Source organism: Paramisgurnus dabryanus, chromosome 17 (assembly GCF_030506205.2).
Source record: "Paramisgurnus dabryanus chromosome 17, PD_genome_1.1, whole genome shotgun sequence".
Taxonomy (NCBI): domain Eukaryota; kingdom Metazoa; phylum Chordata; class Actinopteri; order Cypriniformes; family Cobitidae; genus Paramisgurnus; species Paramisgurnus dabryanus.
In genome coordinates, this window is record NC_133353.1 from 21,941,198 (window position 1) to 21,960,655 (window position 19,458).

At 36.9% G+C, this 19,458-nt stretch overlaps 1 protein-coding gene across 2 annotated transcripts in view; it reads right to left on the bottom strand.

Moving 5' to 3' along the window:
- c17h14orf180 (chromosome 17 C14orf180 homolog) overlaps positions 1 to 9,281 on the bottom strand; it is a 42,747-nt gene extending 33,466 nt beyond the window's left edge. Inside the window, exons 1-2 of one of the 2 annotated variants that reach the window (XM_065288672.2) lie at positions 8,832 to 9,281; positions 5,207 to 5,237 (exon numbers count right to left, since the gene is read on the bottom strand). In XM_065288672.2, coding sequence (XP_065144744.1) covers positions 5,207 to 5,237; positions 8,832 to 8,984 — 184 coding nt within the window. In that variant the 5' untranslated portion in view covers positions 8,985 to 9,281. The remainder of the gene's footprint in view (positions 1 to 5,206; positions 5,238 to 8,831) is intronic. The other variant, XM_065288673.2, reaches the window with a different exon arrangement.
- Between the last annotated feature and the right edge of the window lie 10,177 nt (positions 9,282 to 19,458).

Here is a 19,458-nt window from a genome sequence, read left to right on the forward strand (position 1 = left end):
GAAGGTGTATTTGCATTTGGTTATTTGCATTTGGTTAAGAAAGTTTCTGTAAACTAAAACAAGACTTTCTTCACTTTCTTATGATAACCATGTTTTATTTCTTGTGTATTAGAACCAATGAGATAAATGATCGAATGAAAGACTTTACTGTGCTCAAATAAATAAAAGATTTTATCCACTTCTGGGATTGCATGAGGGTGCACATATAAAGATAATTTTAATTTATTCCTATAAAGAGTGAAATGCAATCCTAATGATCTACTGTGTTATTTAGGTAACTTAAGTAACATCACTTTTTAGTATTCTTTCATATTATAAGATTATATGGACAATATAGAAATAGGATCCTATGGACAGACAGTAGTCTGAGATGCAGCAAAGTGAATCTGACTTTTAATTTATGCATTACCAACCCCCATTTGGGGGGCATCCTTTCGGGGGTACTGTACAGCAGCTACATTGGTATCTAATTTTAATAAATTAAGCCCCGCACTTGGTAAGTTGGTTAGTTTTTTTATTGCACCAGTATTGAATCGTTCACATCAGAATCATGGTGCATCATAAAAATCTCTCAGAAAACATGGAAATATAGATAATTCTAGATAATTAATTTAACTCTTTGGAACACTGGGATCAATAGACAAGAGCTTAAAGGGGACATTTCACAAGACTTTTTTTTAAGATGTCAAATAAATTATTGGTGTCCCCGTAGTGCGTATGTAAATTTTTAGCTCAAATACAATATAGAAAATGTATTATAGCGTGTTAAAATTGCCACTTTGTATGTGTGAGCAAAAATTTGCCGTTTTGGGGTGTGTCCTTTAAAATGCAAATAAGCTGATCTCTACACTAAATTGCAGTGCTGTGGTCGGATAATGCAGACTAAATAGCGATTTATAGTCGTGCGTAGGTCCTACGGCGTAGCAGCGACGGTGTAGGTTCCGCGTCGGTTTTCCTTTAACACACGCGAAACCGCTGGTTGGCAGTAATCATGCGTGTAACCACAGTAGCAGCAGAAGTCGTCACAGAAGAAGAAGCTAAGCAAGTTAACCCACAAACGAAGAAGCAATAGCAACTTCTTGTGTATAATTTGAGAAGACCAGCAATGATGGAAGTAAATAAACAGCGACTTATGTTTCAGTTTGAGTTAAATCACTCCTCAACTTGGCTCATCTTTGTTTTCACCGTCTCAAACAGAAATACCTATGACGCAGTTTTTTTTACCTGACGGGAGGGGTTCTGGTGGACCAATCACAGCGCTTACGGTCCACGTAGAGCCGACGCGCTGTTAGAAATTTTGTGAGGTGCGCGTCAGGCTACGCAGAGCTACGCACAGGCTACGGATAGCCTACGCCGACCTACGCACGACTATAAATCGCCCTTAAGGCTTTGTCCACACGAAGCCGGTGCATTCCCTATCCCATCATTTTTTCCCTCATTCTAAAAAAATTATCCGTAAACACGGCGTCGTCTCAAGAAATATCTGCGCACACACAAAACCACTGAAACCGACTGAAAGCGGTGTAGTATATATGCCAGACCAGTATGGGGCGCTGTTATTCTGTTATTTACACTATACATGGAGAAGAAGACTTTGTGCATGCCGACACGTGATGTGATGACGTTTTTGCTTCACAAAATATACGGATTGGCTGTACACACGAAACCGCAAGGGTGTCGATTTCAGATTTATCCACTTTAGGACCCGGTTTCAAAAAATAGCGGTTTTAGTCTCCCAAAACGCCGGATCCGTGTGGACGAAACTCCAATACGCTAAAAAATTTATACGTATACAGTGATTCGAGTCTCCGTGTGGACAGCCTCTAAAGGGCTTCCCTTAGGGAGGGTATTATCCCATATAACAAGGGAAGCCAAATTTCAATTACCTACTTTTCACATGCTTGCAGAGAGTGGTTTACCAAAACTAAGTTAATGGGTTGATCTTTTCACATTTTCTTTTTCAAAAGAAAAAGCCATGCATGTTTTATACTAAAAAACAACAATATAGATTTAAAGGATTTATTTTCACTCATGTTTTAACAGGGAGACTGTGACAGCCGATGGGTTAATGTGACTAACCTTTGTTGGTGTCTTCTCAGGTGTTTAATAAAGTTCGAAGTTATTTTCCAATTATCCTTTATTGTTTTTCCACATTCTTTGCATGAGATTTCTTCCAGAAATACCCTCTGATATGTTTAAAAACGCAAACGATAAAATATATGTTATCTTTCGTGAGACTCTTATCACATGTCAGATTTTACGTGCCGCATACGGCCAATATACGTAATTGAATTCTATAACAAGGGTCCGGTCCGATCCTATTTACTGCGGTACAGCATACAGAAAAAACACACCTAATCCTTCTCAAAGGCGAAGTGCACGATATCGGAAAAACGTTATGGAAAAGAGAGTCGGGCCGACTACCAAAACACACTTGTCACCAGTCAGCAGTAATGTGCGTGTCTTCTAACTAAACAACATCTCTGCCTGGGTTGCGTATGTGTGGGGCAGGTCTATTAACAGAAGGTCCAAATTCTATTCGGGTAAGGGCGTTTTTGTTTAGGTGATTTCAAATATCAACATTGGCTTTCAGAGATCATGGACCCTAGCTTTAATGAAATTGGTAGTTAAGGATAAAAGACTTGGGTTGATTTTAAAACATTCAAGTCATTTCAGTTCGAGTCCGAAGTCGAGTCTGAAGTCCATAAAAATGCAACTCAAGTCCAAATCACTAACTCGAGTGCCCATCTCTGTATTGTAGTTTTTAACTATGGGATTAGTTATCACAAAGGCACTCATTGTTTATATTACGTTGCCTATGAAGTCTTCTCGGTGCTGCCTTTATGCCTCCAAAGTCATTGCCTCATGAGGCAGTGATGCAAAAAGTCAGCTGCCTAAGCTTTTAGACACACCCATAGTCTAGACCAGGACTCGTCAACTGTCAGCCCGCTGGCCAAATGCGGCCCTTCAATCATCTTTATCTGGCCTGCAGGTCATCTTTGTCTGAATTCAAATAAGCATGGTTACTTTTAACTATCAACTGTACATGACAAATGATGGACGATAAACCGGAAAGAGAGTCAAAAAGAGGCTGCGTAGGATGCCAACCATCTGCGGGTGCGTAGTTATTGGATCCAATTTGAGCTTTGGATGCAAAAAGAATAAAGTTGTGCGACTACACCGCATGTGACACGTCAACTGAAAGTGATGTATTTTAGTGTGTTCCAATCAAAACACTGTGCATTAAATTTTTTATCTTTTTGTGTTTAATTATATTATCAGTAACACGTGAATCCTTAAAAAAATTAGTGATTACTGATAAGTAAATTAATAAGAGATTAATATAAATACATAGATGAGAGATTAACGGCTCTTGCCTTGACACGAATTTACAAATTAAAAGAAATTTCATTACGACTGCCACTAGGGGGCGAACTCCGACCATCGTGGATGTATGGACAATTGAAAGGCGGTTTAACCTATATATCTTTAAAATATAACAAAGAAAACATGAAGTGCAATTTACTCATTAGATGAAGACTAAAAATGTAAAAACTTATAAAATCTAAACAGTAATAAACAAAAGAAGTTTAAAGCAACACTATGTAGTTTTTTTACCTTTAAATAATGTCTCTAAAATTATTTCAGATAGAACAACTTTTAACTGGACAAATTGTACTGTTGCTGCAATCTGAGCAGTCTCCTAGCTGCTACAAGCACACTCTGAAAGTGGTGGTGGAGGGTAGAGCACACATCCCCGCCCCTCCCCCTACCTGCAGAAGAGTGTCTGTTACCAGGCACTGTTGCGCTATTCAACCACCTGGGGGAGCTGTAAGTCATTTTTAAATGGAAACTACATAGTGTTGCTTTAAGAGCTCTACATGTGTTGATTATGTACAGTTCATCACTGAACTATTAAAATTTGGAATGTGCAATGTTAAACTGCAGTTGTTTTTAAAATGATAAATAAGATAATATGAGTTTTCAGTAAATAAAATGCAAAAAAATAAATAAATCTGGAAGCAAGAATGTGTATCTTTTTTGAAAGTGCATGGGCCTGCATCATGTTTACAATATTAAAATCTGCCCCTTGAAGAAGAGTAGTTGAAGACCCCTGGTCTAGACTTCAATTTCGAACCAAACTGCCAGGTTGGCCGCATACGTTCTTTTATATGCAACTGATAGGCTGGAAACCGAGAAAATTTAGATCATGACTTTGAATGTCAATGGATCAGTCAATGACCCCTCTGGCAGCTCTGGGCCATTGCTGCGGAATCAGAATGAACTAAAAAAGATGCAAAAAAATAAATGTGGACTAACAGGCGGGGCAAAGCCGGCTGTCATTTTCATATGAGATTTATAGAAGACTAAAGCAATCACAAATTTGTGTACAGATTGTGGAATAAATTAAAATTTTTAGGGGGGCCGGGAACCTTAAAAAGGGCCTAGTAATGCCAATGCTTGGCTGGAAAGGCAGACAAAGCCCTCAAGCCACTCCCCTTTATGCAGGGCATGTGCATCACCCACATTCAAATAGCCTTTATTTTAACCCACCATGCATTTATAATCCAGACTGTTTTGTATGCACTTAAATTACTTATTCAATTAAATGATAAAATCTACACCCATTATTTCTCTTTAATGCAATTACACAGTAATCACATTTTTCACCACTATTTACTAGCACATTGTCAGAGCACATATCAGAGCAAATATGTTAAAACCCTATTCACATGTAATTGGCTTTTAATTGAAAAAGAGATCAACAATGTTCTTTGTTAATGACTTAGGTCAAGCAAATGACCCATTTAACGCAAAACTAAAACCCTCTTGAACCCGAACTCTATGCCTTTGTAATTGAGAGGCTTGTGCTTTATGGTAGAATGTATGTCATGTAACACTTGCAGTTAATTGCAGTCTATAGATGAATAATGACAGTGGGGCATGTGCTGGGTTAATTAGATGTGATGCTCTTTCAGTCGACATGATAAATGCCTACAAATCCTCTTAGCAGAAAGACCACACTTGTAAAGCTGTAAGTCCCTGCAAACCTGCACAATTGTTTGCATGCAAAGTATCAAACCTAGCAAGTGTTTCACTACATGCATGCAGATAAATAAAAGTATATTACTTTATGTTCATTGCATTATGGGGTATGGCGGTGTTGGGGGTCTGGCAAGAGTTCACTCTTCATTGAAAAGGATACAATTTTTCTCATCAATGTACAGTTCAGCAATCTGTATGGAGAAAATCAAACAAAAACAAAAAAGATCAGACCAAACCAAACTTGAACTGCTAGAAAAGTGAACACAGTTGTATTTGCACAAAAGCATATATGCCAAATTCATATAAAATAAGCTGCCACTTTTGTCTTTATGTATATTGCACAGATATACAACCTACACAGCCTTATTTGAATTACGAACCTCTGCCTTCATTTCTGCATAATTTGAAATACGTTACTCTTGATATATATAACTGCATCTTTAGATTGGAGTGTCCACTAGAAGCACTGGGGGCGCTTGTTTTCTCCGTTTTAGATGCGGGTTCATTCAAGGTTACAAAGCAGACAAAACTGAACATTATTCTTTAGTTCATGCTTGTATGACTGCTGTGGATAAACTTATGATGTCATCACTGTCAGGATTGATCGTGTTCGGCCAAGGATCCGTATGTGAAGAATTTGTTGTTTACACAAATCATAGTGGCAACTTACAAAAGAGACAGTAATGAATGATCAAAATACATCTGATAAATTTGTGTGTCTGCTTCATAATTTTTATTAAATCTTGCATTAAAACTGAGAAAAACATCTCTATTGCACAATCCATCAAAAGATGGAGTGATATGTACCTGGAGCAAAAAAGTAGGCAGATATATTCCTACACACAGTATGGTGAGTAAGCCTGGTCTGCATACAACATATTGTTCATTGTAAAAGAGAAAACAATCGGAATTAATCTGAAGAACTTTGCAAGGACACATCGGTTGTCATAGTATAGTATCTTATGAACCCAGTCTCATGGAGATGCGTATAAATAGCACGAAGTGTGAAAACTTGTGCAATACATACGTCAAACTCCAATTTGGCATGCCTATGATACGCCAGACCTTCCTGTTCACTTAATACGGTGCAAACCTTTTTTTGTCATTTTATGTATTGGTTTCTAAAAAAAAGTGGGACATTTTTACGATTGTCGCTTGGGGTTAGAACAACTTTTTGTTACATAAAATGATATCCAAACCCCAATTCTAACCCCAACTCCAAGTGCCCATGGCGTAAAATTTGACAAAAACATGGAGAAACCTATATATCAAGTAACACCCTAAAGCAAATCTCAAATCTAACCCCAAACCAAAGCAAAAATGGTTAAAAAAAATCTTAAATTGACAAAAAATGCGCCGTATTAAAGGGACATTCCACTTTTTTTAAAATATGCTAATTTTCTAGCTCCCCTAGAGTTAAACATTTGATTCTTATGGTTTTGGAATCCATTCAGCTGATCTCCGGGTCTGGCTCTACCACTTTTAGCATAGCTTAGCACAATTCATTGAATCTGATTAGACCATTAGCATCATGCTAAAAATAACCAGAGAGTTTAGATATTTTTCCTATTTAAAACTTGACCCTTCTGTAGTTACATCATGTACTAAAATGGAAAATTAAAAGAAGTGATTTTCTGGGCAGATATGGCTAGGAACTACTCTCAAGCTGGCGTAATAATCTTGCCGCCATTTTACATTATCAAAGTCCTTGATTATTACGCCAGCTTGAAAGAATAGTTCCTAGCCATATCTGCCTAAAAATCCCAACTTTTAATTTTCTCTAGGTCTTAGTACACGATCTAACTACAGAAGAGTCAAGTTTTAAATAAGAAAAATATCTAAACTCTTTGGTTATTTATAAATTAGCATATTTTTAAAAAATGTGGAATCTCCCTTTAAATAATTGGGAACGACTGGCGTATCAGATTGGGGTTTTTTTTGTTTTTCACAGTTACCTAGGAGTCATGTTAACAATGTTATTGCTGTTTAACCATATGTTTTCTGTGCAACTGTTGTGGACTGTATGAATTAGTTTATGCTAGTTTGTTATTGTGCCATAAAATATATGGGCAGAGTATTGACTTCCTGGGTAAAACTACTATTGGTTCTTGTTCCTTTTAACACAGCAAAACATTTTTTATATTGTTGTAAAATAAGACACAGACATTCTATGGGGACATTCATTTTTCAAACTCATAATTTCAAGTTGCTTGTGATAATATTAGCTTATTCCAAATACAATTTTTTGCTACAAATTTCAAGAATCATTGCTGTCTGGTTAATATCATACCACACATTCCAGTAGTCTTGTGTAAGAGCCACTGTTTATGTTCTGGACGTTTCCTGGGACACTCGTAAGATTCTCAAGAGGGTCTAACAGACAAACCAGAATGTGTGATCAGGGATGAGGGTTTTTATCTGACTGACTTTCAACAAGTTGACCCCATGACTAGAAATGAAGAGACAACCATTTATAGAACCACTCAAGGATAAATTGACTCATCTGTTTTATGGAAACTTACATTGGAAACCAACACAGTCTCACACCCATGGCGTCAATATTTGACGACACTTGACCATGCGTCAATATGTTGACGCGGAGGGTATACCTTTCGCGTCACTTTTTGACGAACTGGGGACTTCAATACTATTAGGTACGCGAAATTAAACAGTTGTCAACTGACATTGGGGTTAGGGATAGGTTTGGGTAGGGATGTCATTATGTAAATCTAACCCTAAACCGACGCGAAAATGGTAGAAAATGGTAAGAAAATAGGAAAGAGAATTTCGCGTACCTGATAGTATTGAAGTCCCCAGTTCGTCAAAAAGTGACGCGAAAGGTATACCCTCCGCGTCAACATATTGACGCATGGTCAAGTGTCGTCAAATATTGACGCCATGGGGTGAGACTGGGTTGTGGAAACAGGTTTGTACAGACATTTATATAGCAACACAATGCGAAACAAAAGTTTTTAATCCACATTAACTTAAACACATCTTGTGCTGTGCCCTGGCAAACAAATGTGCTAATCTGTGTCAACACACTTTTTGCATACAGGTGAATGTGTGTTTGCTCAGCTCAAGAACCTGCATGCATGTACTGTACACTATAAATGATTGAGAATGCATTTACCAGTGTAAAATATGCATCGACTGATTCAAGCTGGTTTTAGGTTAGTGTGTCAACGCATCATTAAAAATGCACATGCATGTTACAGTAGGTAGCTAGGTATCTTTATTAGTACTACCGAAGGGTAAATATAGTTGAGCTGACAGGAAATTCAGTCATCATACACACATAAAACAATGCATGTACAAATCTAAATAAAAACAACACAAAACAACTATTTAAAAAGTCATGACAATGTTCCTCAGAACCTATGCTCATCCACCCCAAATAGGAACTGTGCCAAGTGTAGCCAAAGGTTTCATCTCTTACTATTTTAATTAATTAACTCTATTGCTGCTGGAACAAAAGTATTCCTCCACCTAGGGGCCACAAACCGGCAGGCAGAGCAAAGTAGCTGAAATTCAGCATGTAAAGGATGGGAACAATCTCCAATTATCAAGTGATGGATCTCTGTTTTTGCATGACCGAGAGATGCATGCAAATTTTTCAGATTTGAACTCTACATTACATATTTCTACCGGAATGTACTGTAATACACACCAACATAGAGCACATGCAGATACATGTTTTAGATGGGTTAAATTTAAAGCCCATTTAATAATTTCTATCCCATAATGCATCAATATGAGTACCATCCTACAGACTCAGGGCTCACCTGATGCAGGCAGTTGGGTAGTGATTGGAAGCTCTGCACATGTGTCAGCCCCAGCAAGGAGCTCAGGAAGCAATGCAGAGCAGCTTGGGAGTCTCCTTTTTGCTGAAGCTGCCTGCCCAGTTCAAACAAACCCTCACGGCTCCCGTTCAGCATCCCGTGCCTGGGATGGCCCGCCAGAGAGACCTACTGTGCTTGTTCAGGTGCCAGACTACACTTACGTCTCCCATCTGAGCTGCAGCATAGGCATTGAGAAGCAGTCAGTCCAGAGGCATGGAGCACCACAGAGAATGCAAAAAAAAGACACCGTGAGCGTGGGGAGAAAGCAAAAATAATAGCGATCCGTCGCTGCACAATCGAAACCGGAAAAGATTGCAGCTTCTCATCTCCCTCCTCTCACGCTCTGAGGGTGAAGGGCAGGAGGCGTGGGTGCGTGGGAGGGAGGAGAGAGGGATTGTGGAGGGGAGGAGACGCCAATGCTAAGTGCCCGCCTACACAACATCACAAAGAGCAGAGGAGGAAATCAGGATGTGGAGATTTGCCATTTGAGTGACACTGATCACAGCCAATTGTATAATTATATAAGTAAGAACTTACTGTATGAGCTCAGTTTTACAGGAAATTGAATTAGTAGAAGGTAACACTTATGGGATGCGTTATTTATTTGGTGCTTGCTGTTTATATTGTAGATTAAGATCATTTAGACAGAGCTTATTGATACTAAAAATGGCCTTTGGGTTAAGGTACAGTGATAGCAAGAAAAACTACAGAAACTAAATTTAGTTCTTAACTAATGGCAGCTTGCACTGACAGTATGAATCTTGAAATATATCAGTGTCATTGTTCTGTCTCAAGACACACATCATTAAGGTTTGTTTGCAACATTTACATGAATGTGTTTGGCAGACACTTTTATTCGAAGCAACTTACAGTGTATTACAAAGTAAATATTTTTATCCATATGTGTGTTTCATGGGTTCAAAACCCATGACCTTTTGCGGTGCTAACGCAATGATTTACCACTGAGCTATACATGAGCACAACTACTTTAATGTAAAAACTACTTAAAGGAACAGTATGTAGGATTGTGGCCAAAACTGGTATTGCAATCACAAAACTTGTGGCTAAAACTGGTACTGCAATCACACAACTGGTGGCCAATACACAAAATGACAAGATAAACATCAGTTGAGGGCTGCAACTACACTTTTTAAATGACAATATCCTGGCCAGAACACTCTTGTCAGTGATATAAGTATTTGAAATGAAAATGATTTCTTAATGTCTAGTGACATATCAGGGCCATTTTATGATTAATTGATATACATTTCTTACATACTGTTCCTTTAAATTTTGTAATATAACTAACTGTCCTTAAATGTGCCCACAAAGTAAATGCTTTTTGGCTTTGGCTCTATCATTTAAAAAATTTGATAATTTTTTTTTTACACAATCAATCACACATTTTTTTGCTACAAAGGAACATTTTAAGTTTGTTTGTGGGGCCTACCGTTATCATACAATTACAATGACAGGAGTGCAAACGTTACAAACAGAGGGTTTTTGGTAACACCTTCTAGAAAATTTAGTTTAGACACAAATAACTTAATAAAATTCTGTCTATATAATAAAGATGGATTTTTTTTATATACCTGCCTATATTAGACAGGTATCCACACATTCATTTTTTAATGATCCTTGCACTGCATTAATGCATAAACATAGTTTTTTTTTAAAGGGCTGCACAATTAAAGTTAATTAAAGTTCTGCATTTAGAAATATTTCATCACAAAAATGTCGAGCTCTGGCCTGCCATCTTAATTTCTGACTCAAACTGTTCCCACACAGGCGTGTACGCATAGAGTGCATAATGTGACTACGTTTAGTTTAATTCAGTACATTATTGTTTTTAATCGAATTAATTAAACAAAAAAGTAACTTGCATTACTTTTTTTAAAAAGTAACTCAAATATTAATGTGTACATTTAAAAAGTAATGCGTTACTTTACTTGTTACTTCAGAAAAGTAATATTATTACGTAATGCACGTTACTTGTAATGCGTTACCCCCAACACTGATGTTAAGATATGTCAGTGCAAGATGTTTTTAAATTAAGGCAGCTCAAACATGCATTAGTGTGGGACAAGGATGAGCCCTGTCTGGAAAACAGCCTCTTTTTGTTCAATATCTAAATGAAAACACATCAAAACTTTTTACAAATTTACAGGAAATCATCTTTTGACAGAGAAAAACAACAAAAGCACAGATTGCTCGGCCCTGTATAAATATGTAAAGAAGCCGTGTTACAATTAACCCTGCATTAGATTGTGCCCCGCTCACCCCAACTAATATAACTAACGTCGAGTTCACTCTGCATGATTTTCAAAGTATACATGTCACAGATCTTTACACATGCATGATCGATTGGCAACAGGGGTTTTCACACTGCATGACTTTACCATAGGAAGAATCGCCTACAACTTTATCCCGGTCTGCAAACTACGTCTCACAACCAAACGCCCACGAGAAGTGAAAAGGGAACAACACGAGGTCACGCGTGCAAGACTGGAGTTTACAAATGAGACTGGGATCATAACTCCTCCCCGAACTTCCAGCTGCCTTATGTTGCTCTCTCATTGGCTGTATTTCAGTCAGAAAACGACACTTGACCATGCGTCAATATGTTGACGCGGAGGGTATACCTTTCGCGTCACTTTTTGACGAACTGGGGACTTCAATACTATCAGGTACGCGAAATTCTCTTTCCTATTTTCTTACCATTTTCTACCATTTTCGCGTCGGTTTAGGGTTAGATTTACATAATGACATCCCTACCCAAACCTATCCCTAACCCCAATGTCAGTTGACAACTGTTTAATTTCGCGTACCTAATAGTATTGAAGTCCCCAGTTCGTCAAAAAGTGACGCGAAAGGTATACCCTCCGCGTCAACATATTGACGCATGGTCAAGTGTCGTCAAATATTGACGCCATGGGTGTGAGACTGTGTTGCTCTAGCATGCCAGTGTCAGTGATTCTCTCAGATCTCCAGTGATTTTGAGGATTTGTTGGTGATTTCTCAAAACCTGCCATGAGTCAGAATTAGGGCTAAAATTGTGCAGTCTGATCGCGGCATAAAGCCTAGTCCTGGCTTAATCTAAATGGACCTCTTAAGGTATAGGCATATTTTGTGCACATCAAAATATATCATCTACCCTTGCACGTATGTTTATAGCATCATACCAGGTGTAAATGTAGATTCACAAAGTATATTTTGTACAGTTATCGGGTTCTTAGTTCTGCTACTGACTCTGTGTACACATATATTTAATTTTTTTAGATGCTTATTAGAAAATCAATTCAAAATTGTAATGAATAAGAAACAAATAGTACCGTATATCTATTAAAATGAACAATTATTACAAAGAGGCAGTATTCTGTAGCCTATAGTAGCATACATGGGCAACAACCCTGCTGAAAAACCCAGCATAGACCAGCATAATTCCCATGCTGGTTTGGTGCTGGTTTAGCTTGTGGTCACCAGCATATCAGCATCAAAACACAACATATGCTGGTCTTGCTGGTATGTTGTTTTTTCAGCAGCGAAGGCTCTTTAAAGTCTAAACAAAGCCATCAAATATTTATTTGCAGGGTGCGGTGACTTCACATGTTTACTCTTCTCTCATACTCTAAATATAAATGTTATCCTCGAGGCATTATGTCCCTCAAACTAAAGCAGCTTGGAAGTACAAAAACTTGAATTATGTTCTTTGTATCCATTAGAAAAAAAACAGTGTGACCTCATGACCTCGTGCCGCACACATAACTTTTAACGCACAACCGTTTAAATGTGTCTTTTTTAAAAAGAAATGTAGCGACTTACCCGTCATGCCAGTCTTTAACTTTTATGTTAAATGCCTCGACCACAGTTAATTTGAAAAGAGTTGCTATTTTCCTGAACTCTGGCACCCTCTGGTGGATTGTTTTAAAATATCTTTTAAATGAGCATGAACTGATCAAATCCTTTGGTTAGGATGCTACTTTCACTTTAAATGCGGTTAAAAGGTACTTGTCGTAATCAAATTGAAATCTTTCTTAGATCTTAAGAAAAAAATTATTTTTCAAAATACAATTTTTTAAAATATTTTTTAGACAAATCTTCTTTCTGATGTAATGTAATCACAAGTCAAATGGACATTTACCAAAAAATGTATCACATTAATTCTCCAGTTTGTGTTTGTTTTAAATTCATTTGAAGTCACCATTATGGTGATTAATGTTTCCTTTAGTTAGGCATTTGTCCCTTGACCTTCACTGAACTAACACTGAACTATTTGCAACAGTGTTTTATGAAGCGCACTTGTTCATTGCTTGATGCAGAGGGAAAACCTTTCATAGCATCTGAGGTTGGTTGTTTATAAGATATACTACCAATTATTAAAACATGAGATCATAAATAAATGATAAAGAAAAAAAGCATATAAAATAAATGCGCTATGAAATGTTCTGAATAAGACTGCTGTAATGCTTTAGGTTTTTTTTTTTTTTGCTCAAGAGATAACACAAATTTCAACAATGGTGACAGTAAATGGTAAGAAAGTCGCATATTTTTTTAAAGCAAGGCATGATGGAAGTTATGAATGAGTTTTATACAATTCTGGTACCCAGCATGCATTGCGGCATGAAGCTTTGTTGTTGATTGTCACCATGGTTGTGTTTTACACGCTGATTGTTGATGTCTCAGTGTGTCTGTTTAATACCGTAAATCAGATTTGTGTTCTTAATTTTACTCCTAAGGCTATATTGATTTATACAGTTGGGTTTCAAAGCAGTATCACAGTGATGACAAACATAAAATGATACAGGTTTATTCAGTGATTCTTTTTTCTATGAGATCATTGAATCACAGTACTTATGCTTTCATAACAATTAGCATAACAAAAGTTTAAGACTTTATCTGCCTCTGCTCCCTTTTATAAACACACTTTCATGATAAACAGAAGAAAACTAACACAAAACCTCAAGACCCAAGTGCCCAGCTAAAGGAAACACTAATCAGCACAATTGATGACTTACTTTATTAACTCTGGGGATTTCATGTATTGCATTTAATATTTTGGCTTTCTTCATTGTTTTTTATAAGGCAGTGGCTGGAACTTTACTTTTTGTTTTGCAAATATAGTGCTTTGGGGTGAAAAGGGTTCTTCTGTATATGAAAAGGTAAAGAAATGGTTCTTCTTGGAACCTTTGACTAAATGGTTCTTCAAGTAAACCAAACATTGTTATTTTATGGCATCACTGTTATTATGAACCTTTTAAGCACCTTTATTTTTTGAAATAATAAACTGAGATTTTAGACTAATAGACTATATTAATAGATACAATAATCAGGCATGCAAAACGTTGAAGTAAACTTATAAGAAATCTTGAATAAATACGCCTAAAAATCTGATGATATGGCTTTGAGAATACTTTCATGTAGATTATGACAGAAATCTGGGATTCGTTCTCATCATTGTTCAGTTGAGCACATTGTCCCATGCACAGCTCAAAAGAGTGCCCATCCAATAACTCATGCCGCCATCAACCAAATGGCAGTGGAAACAAATGTACTTCTCATTTGACTACTTCAGATGTGGAATCATTGGAATTTGACACCTGGTCCTTTTGTTAAAGCTGTCCTTTTCACAGGCAGCCCAAAGTGTATGAAATCATTAGGCTAATTATGTAAACTACACGCATGGATTGCTATGGAAAGTAATCCGATTAACACAATGTTAAGCTGTTAAAAGGTGAAAAATAGAATCTGGACCATCTTTTGATAGACCCGCCCCACACATATGCAACCCAGGCAACGATGTTGTTTAGTAGACACGCACCTTACTGCTGATTGGCTACAAGTGTGTTTTGGTAGTTGGCTCGACTCCCTTTTCCAAAGCATTTTTCAAAAATCATGCCTCGAATGTCTCGAATAACAAACTTTAAGTGTTAAAAAGACATAAATCCGACAGGACTCACAAATCATGTTCATTTTGATGATTTTAGTGTGAAGCCACACTTCATATATGTTTTGCTTTGACAGATTAGATCATTAAAGGTCAACTAATGTATTTTGGAGAACTATTACCCCTCATCTAATGTGACCTTAATTATCAGTCATTTCATGAGCTTTAACAAAGAAACACCTGCATTTTTATTCATGTTCTTTTTTTAAATGATCCCTACCGCCCTCATTTAGTTGCATCATTTTGCAGATGGCCTAACCCAGTGTTTCAGATTCTGTCTTGTAAAACTGACCAAGTGGAAAAATAATGATGTTGGATATAAAAGGCTGGATTTGTACAGCAATTTGTGAAACTACAGAAAGGGCCTCTGTAATGAATCTAAAGAGAAAGAGTATGCCAGGATATACAGGTGCATGAGAGCTATAACATGCAACAAAATCCAAACTCTTTCATTTCATAACAGAGAAATGAATTGTTCTCATTTTAATGCCTTGATTACATTTTCTCATGCACTGTAACAGCAAAGAGTGAATGGATTCATGTGAGTGATACAAATTGATGCATCTCTTAAAAAAATAGATGAAGTTGTTCATCCTGATATTGGTACTGACAGGGTTTTGATACAAAATGTAAACATAAGAAACACACATCATTATTTATATGAATTGTGTCTCAAATGACAAACTAATCTATGTACAGTACAGTGCTTATTTCATGTTCTCAGCAATAGTGGATAAATTTAATAAAGGTATGGGCAGTGATTAATAGATCAAAAGCCACTTATGAATACCTTTCATGCTATCCACCTTATTTTTAATGTTTTTTGAAGTAAATGTGGGCGCCTTTGTGTAAGACCTCACGTCATGCCTAATACCGCCCTTCAGCCGTTACGATAAAGCACAGGCTCTCGTTGTACAGCACAGTCTCTCCTCACATTGCTTTTATAAAACAGTTTATTAAAAAAATTATTAGTGCAACTTTCATGAATTTAAATAAATAAAAGCATTCCTCCCGCTACAAAAAATTGTCCCTGACCGTAAATAACAACGTTCCAATGTGTAATATGCAGGAAAGCTCAAACTGATACTTAAACTGATACGTGTGGTTGCTAAGGGTGTTGCTAAGGGTGCAGTGATAAATAGAACTGTTGGGTGAAACAGTCATAGCCGTGTTATATCATGAATAAAGCACAGTTATTGACCAATCAGAATCAAGGATTAAAACTAACCGTTTTATAACGTTTGTATTATAAGACAGAGCGCAGTGCGTCATAACCTGAAAACCACGCCCACCAGGGGGAAAACAATCCATCCTTCTCTATTTACTTTGCATTGCGAGAGGCTGCCTCCTTGTCATTTCTGGCTTATAACAAAAAACAGAATAATGCCTAAAAGCTGCTGTGTGACAGGATGTACAGCTAACAAGCCAAAAAACCCAGAAATAAGTTTTTATAAGCTGTCGAGCCCAAAAAAAACGTTTAAAGACAGAAAAGTTGAAATAGGGAACTTTTCATAGTATTACTATTAATAGAACTGCGCCCATAGGGGGAAACGTAGTCAGCTTTCCACTTTTTTCTACTTAAAGACTGGGTTACAGCTAGACAGCTTATAAAAACTTTTTTTTATAAAAATTTTTTGGGATTGTTACCCGTACATCTTGTCACACAGCAGCTTTTAGGCATTATACTGTAGGCTCTGTGCACAATATGGCGACTGCTGACGTTCGAACTTGACTGTGCGGCCCAGTACTTCCGGTGAAAACTTCCGGTGCAGTGATCTGACAGCAAGAGCGGTAGACAGAGAGATAACAGCGACCAAGTTCAACAAACAGCGACAAAGAGATATGTTTAGAGAAAGGCGACTGGCCTTCCAACGGGTAAAAAAGTCAGCATTAGATTGTTTTGTTCCCATTCGTCAAGTTATAATAACGCAGAGATACATTTTCAGTCCTGTAGATACTGCGGTAAGTCAAGATCCAAAGTGACAGATTCAACCCTACCTGTATGTGTGTGTAGCAGGCATCTTTTGTACACGTTACAACTAAGGAAAGTTTAGCATTGCTTTATACACCTGACCTGATAGCATTAAGAGGAAGCCACACATAGGAGCACATTAAAGTAATATATTTATTAAAGAGGAAAAATGTAGTGCATATTAATCAACTGACATGCCATAAGTGATTCAAACATCCATGCAAAAATAAAAAGAATCTCCCTTGTGGTTATAGCCACCTCACAGTCTCTCTGTAGATGTGTTGTATGAAAAAATCCTCCTCTGCAAAAACACCAAAATCAGATCACTGCATCGCTGTAAGCTAGAGTACCTGCCAGTAGTAGCTGTGAGTCTGCTTAATTTCATCATTACACATGGCATTTTCAAGGAGTCCACATAGCTTTTTGTGTTGGGACATTTATTTTCCATCAGTCGGAAGGGTGGGCTCTTAGTCGGATGCTCTTCCAGCAACACAGGAACAGTCTGCCAATGAAATGTCAACTGGTGAGCAGTCGTCAAAAACAATCTACACATTAAAACAAAATATATGTCATTTTCACATTCAGAATCAGGACACATTTCAATACTTCACAGAAAATGAGTATACTGATCAGGTAAGTAGTGGGCCAGTATGGAAATAGTCTAAATCTTGTCAGGTTATCAATTGCATAACACTGTAAACAATACTGTAATCTAAGGACACCCAAATAAGTCACCTGACGTCAGTAAAACGTCGTTGACTAAACTCCGCCGACATGAATACGTCAGTCACCAGCTTTGGCTCAAACGGCTCTGCTAAGCTAAGCTGCTATTGAATCACAGCACACTAAACAAACTACACAATCAGAACTTATTACGTATTTCTGAAGGAGGGACTACACATAACAAGGAAGACATCAGCCTGTTTTGAGGTCAGTGAAAACAGCGCTATACAGATAAGTAAATTGTGTGAAAAATACCGCGTTTTTTTACACGTGAAACATGAACACGTTTTATTGCCCACTATAAACACAATCAAAGCTTCAAAATCACAGACAGAATGGGACCTTTAACATTCGATTGGCAAATGTTACAATACATGCAACCTGTTGCAAAACACCAGCCAGATAGGCTTATTTGAATCCTACGTTACAGGTTATAGTTGTCGATGTAACTTAATATATACATCTTATAATTCTTTCCCTTTTGCTCCCTTTCAAAGAAACTGCCAGTAAACAATAAACATAAATAATTGTTCAAAAACAACTATTTTTTTGGTCTACATCCATAGAAATTCTTAAAAATTAAGGTGTAAAAGCGTTCTTAGCAGCAATACCATATATTGGGTTCCCTAGGGAACCATTTAGTCAAATGTTCTTAAAATAATAATTTATATTTATACCTTTTTCTTTACTTAAGAACCTTTTTCCGCTAAAAGGACCTTTTGAGCAAAAGGTTATGTGAATAGCAGAGTCATAAAAGTACATTTTAGGAACATTTATTGAGAATTTTTGTGCCTGACAGTTGGGTCTTCAATTGGGGTTGCAAGTGGTGTCACTCTACTTTACAACAGTTAAAATAAACTTTAAATACAATAAATTTGTATTATGTAGGATAAACACAATTTGTGCCCTATTAACAATTTATCTTTTTGTTTGAGAGATTGCATTTGTAACAAAAAACAAGATGCATGTCACCACCATACGTAAAAGAGGTATCATGGATTGTTATTGCAACATGACATTTTTAACACAAATTACGTTTTTATATTGTGAATATGGATTTTACTTAACATGTACATTTTATTTAACTGTTTTAAACAATATGCATTTTGTAATATTTAAGAAAAAAGTAGTGTACCCCAAATTCATGTATGTGGTGTTACAACAATGGATTTCGCCCCTTTCAGAATAGGAGGGAATCTATATGGACTGCTTCCTTTGTGTAAAGGTCATTGCAGGTGCTGGTTGATCTGAGGGGTGCGTGGTGAGTGCATTCTTCCTATTAATTAGTAAGCTAAGTTTCTAACAATTTCATGTCTCACACTAGTGTCTGTGGTGTTATGTTTATAACTGTCAGATTGTACATATTTTTCAATCAAAATTTTAATAAATACATGCGTATTAAAATTTCCTAAATGTCCTCTGATCTTGAAATTATCATGATGGCAGCCCCTATTTTAGACTGGATTTAGGCTGATTTGTCTGTGATACTGTCTGTGGTGTAACTGTCATAATAACAAAACAGACATAAGTGGATGTTTCACCAATTCTTTTTATTTTAATGTAATTAAACATGTTATTAACCTTAAATTTGAATGCATATAGCATATTAAACTAATTTTGAATGTATAACAATACAATTTATTAAAAGAAAACAATCAAGCATTTTTACAATTTCTACCTTGCATTTGCCACGCCAATTTAAGAATGACCCGGTTATGATTCTTAATTCTGGTATATTTTTTATAACTTTAGTAAAATTGAGTACAATCACACCAGTCCTGAGTGGAGCGGGATAAACTTCAAAGCTGTGTGATACACACTGTACAGTGTCGTGGAATTTTAGCCGCATCAAATAATACTCACTAAGAGTCAAAGTCAAGGATCACACAGACACACTGTCGACAGAATTTTCTTTGTCTGAATTTTATATA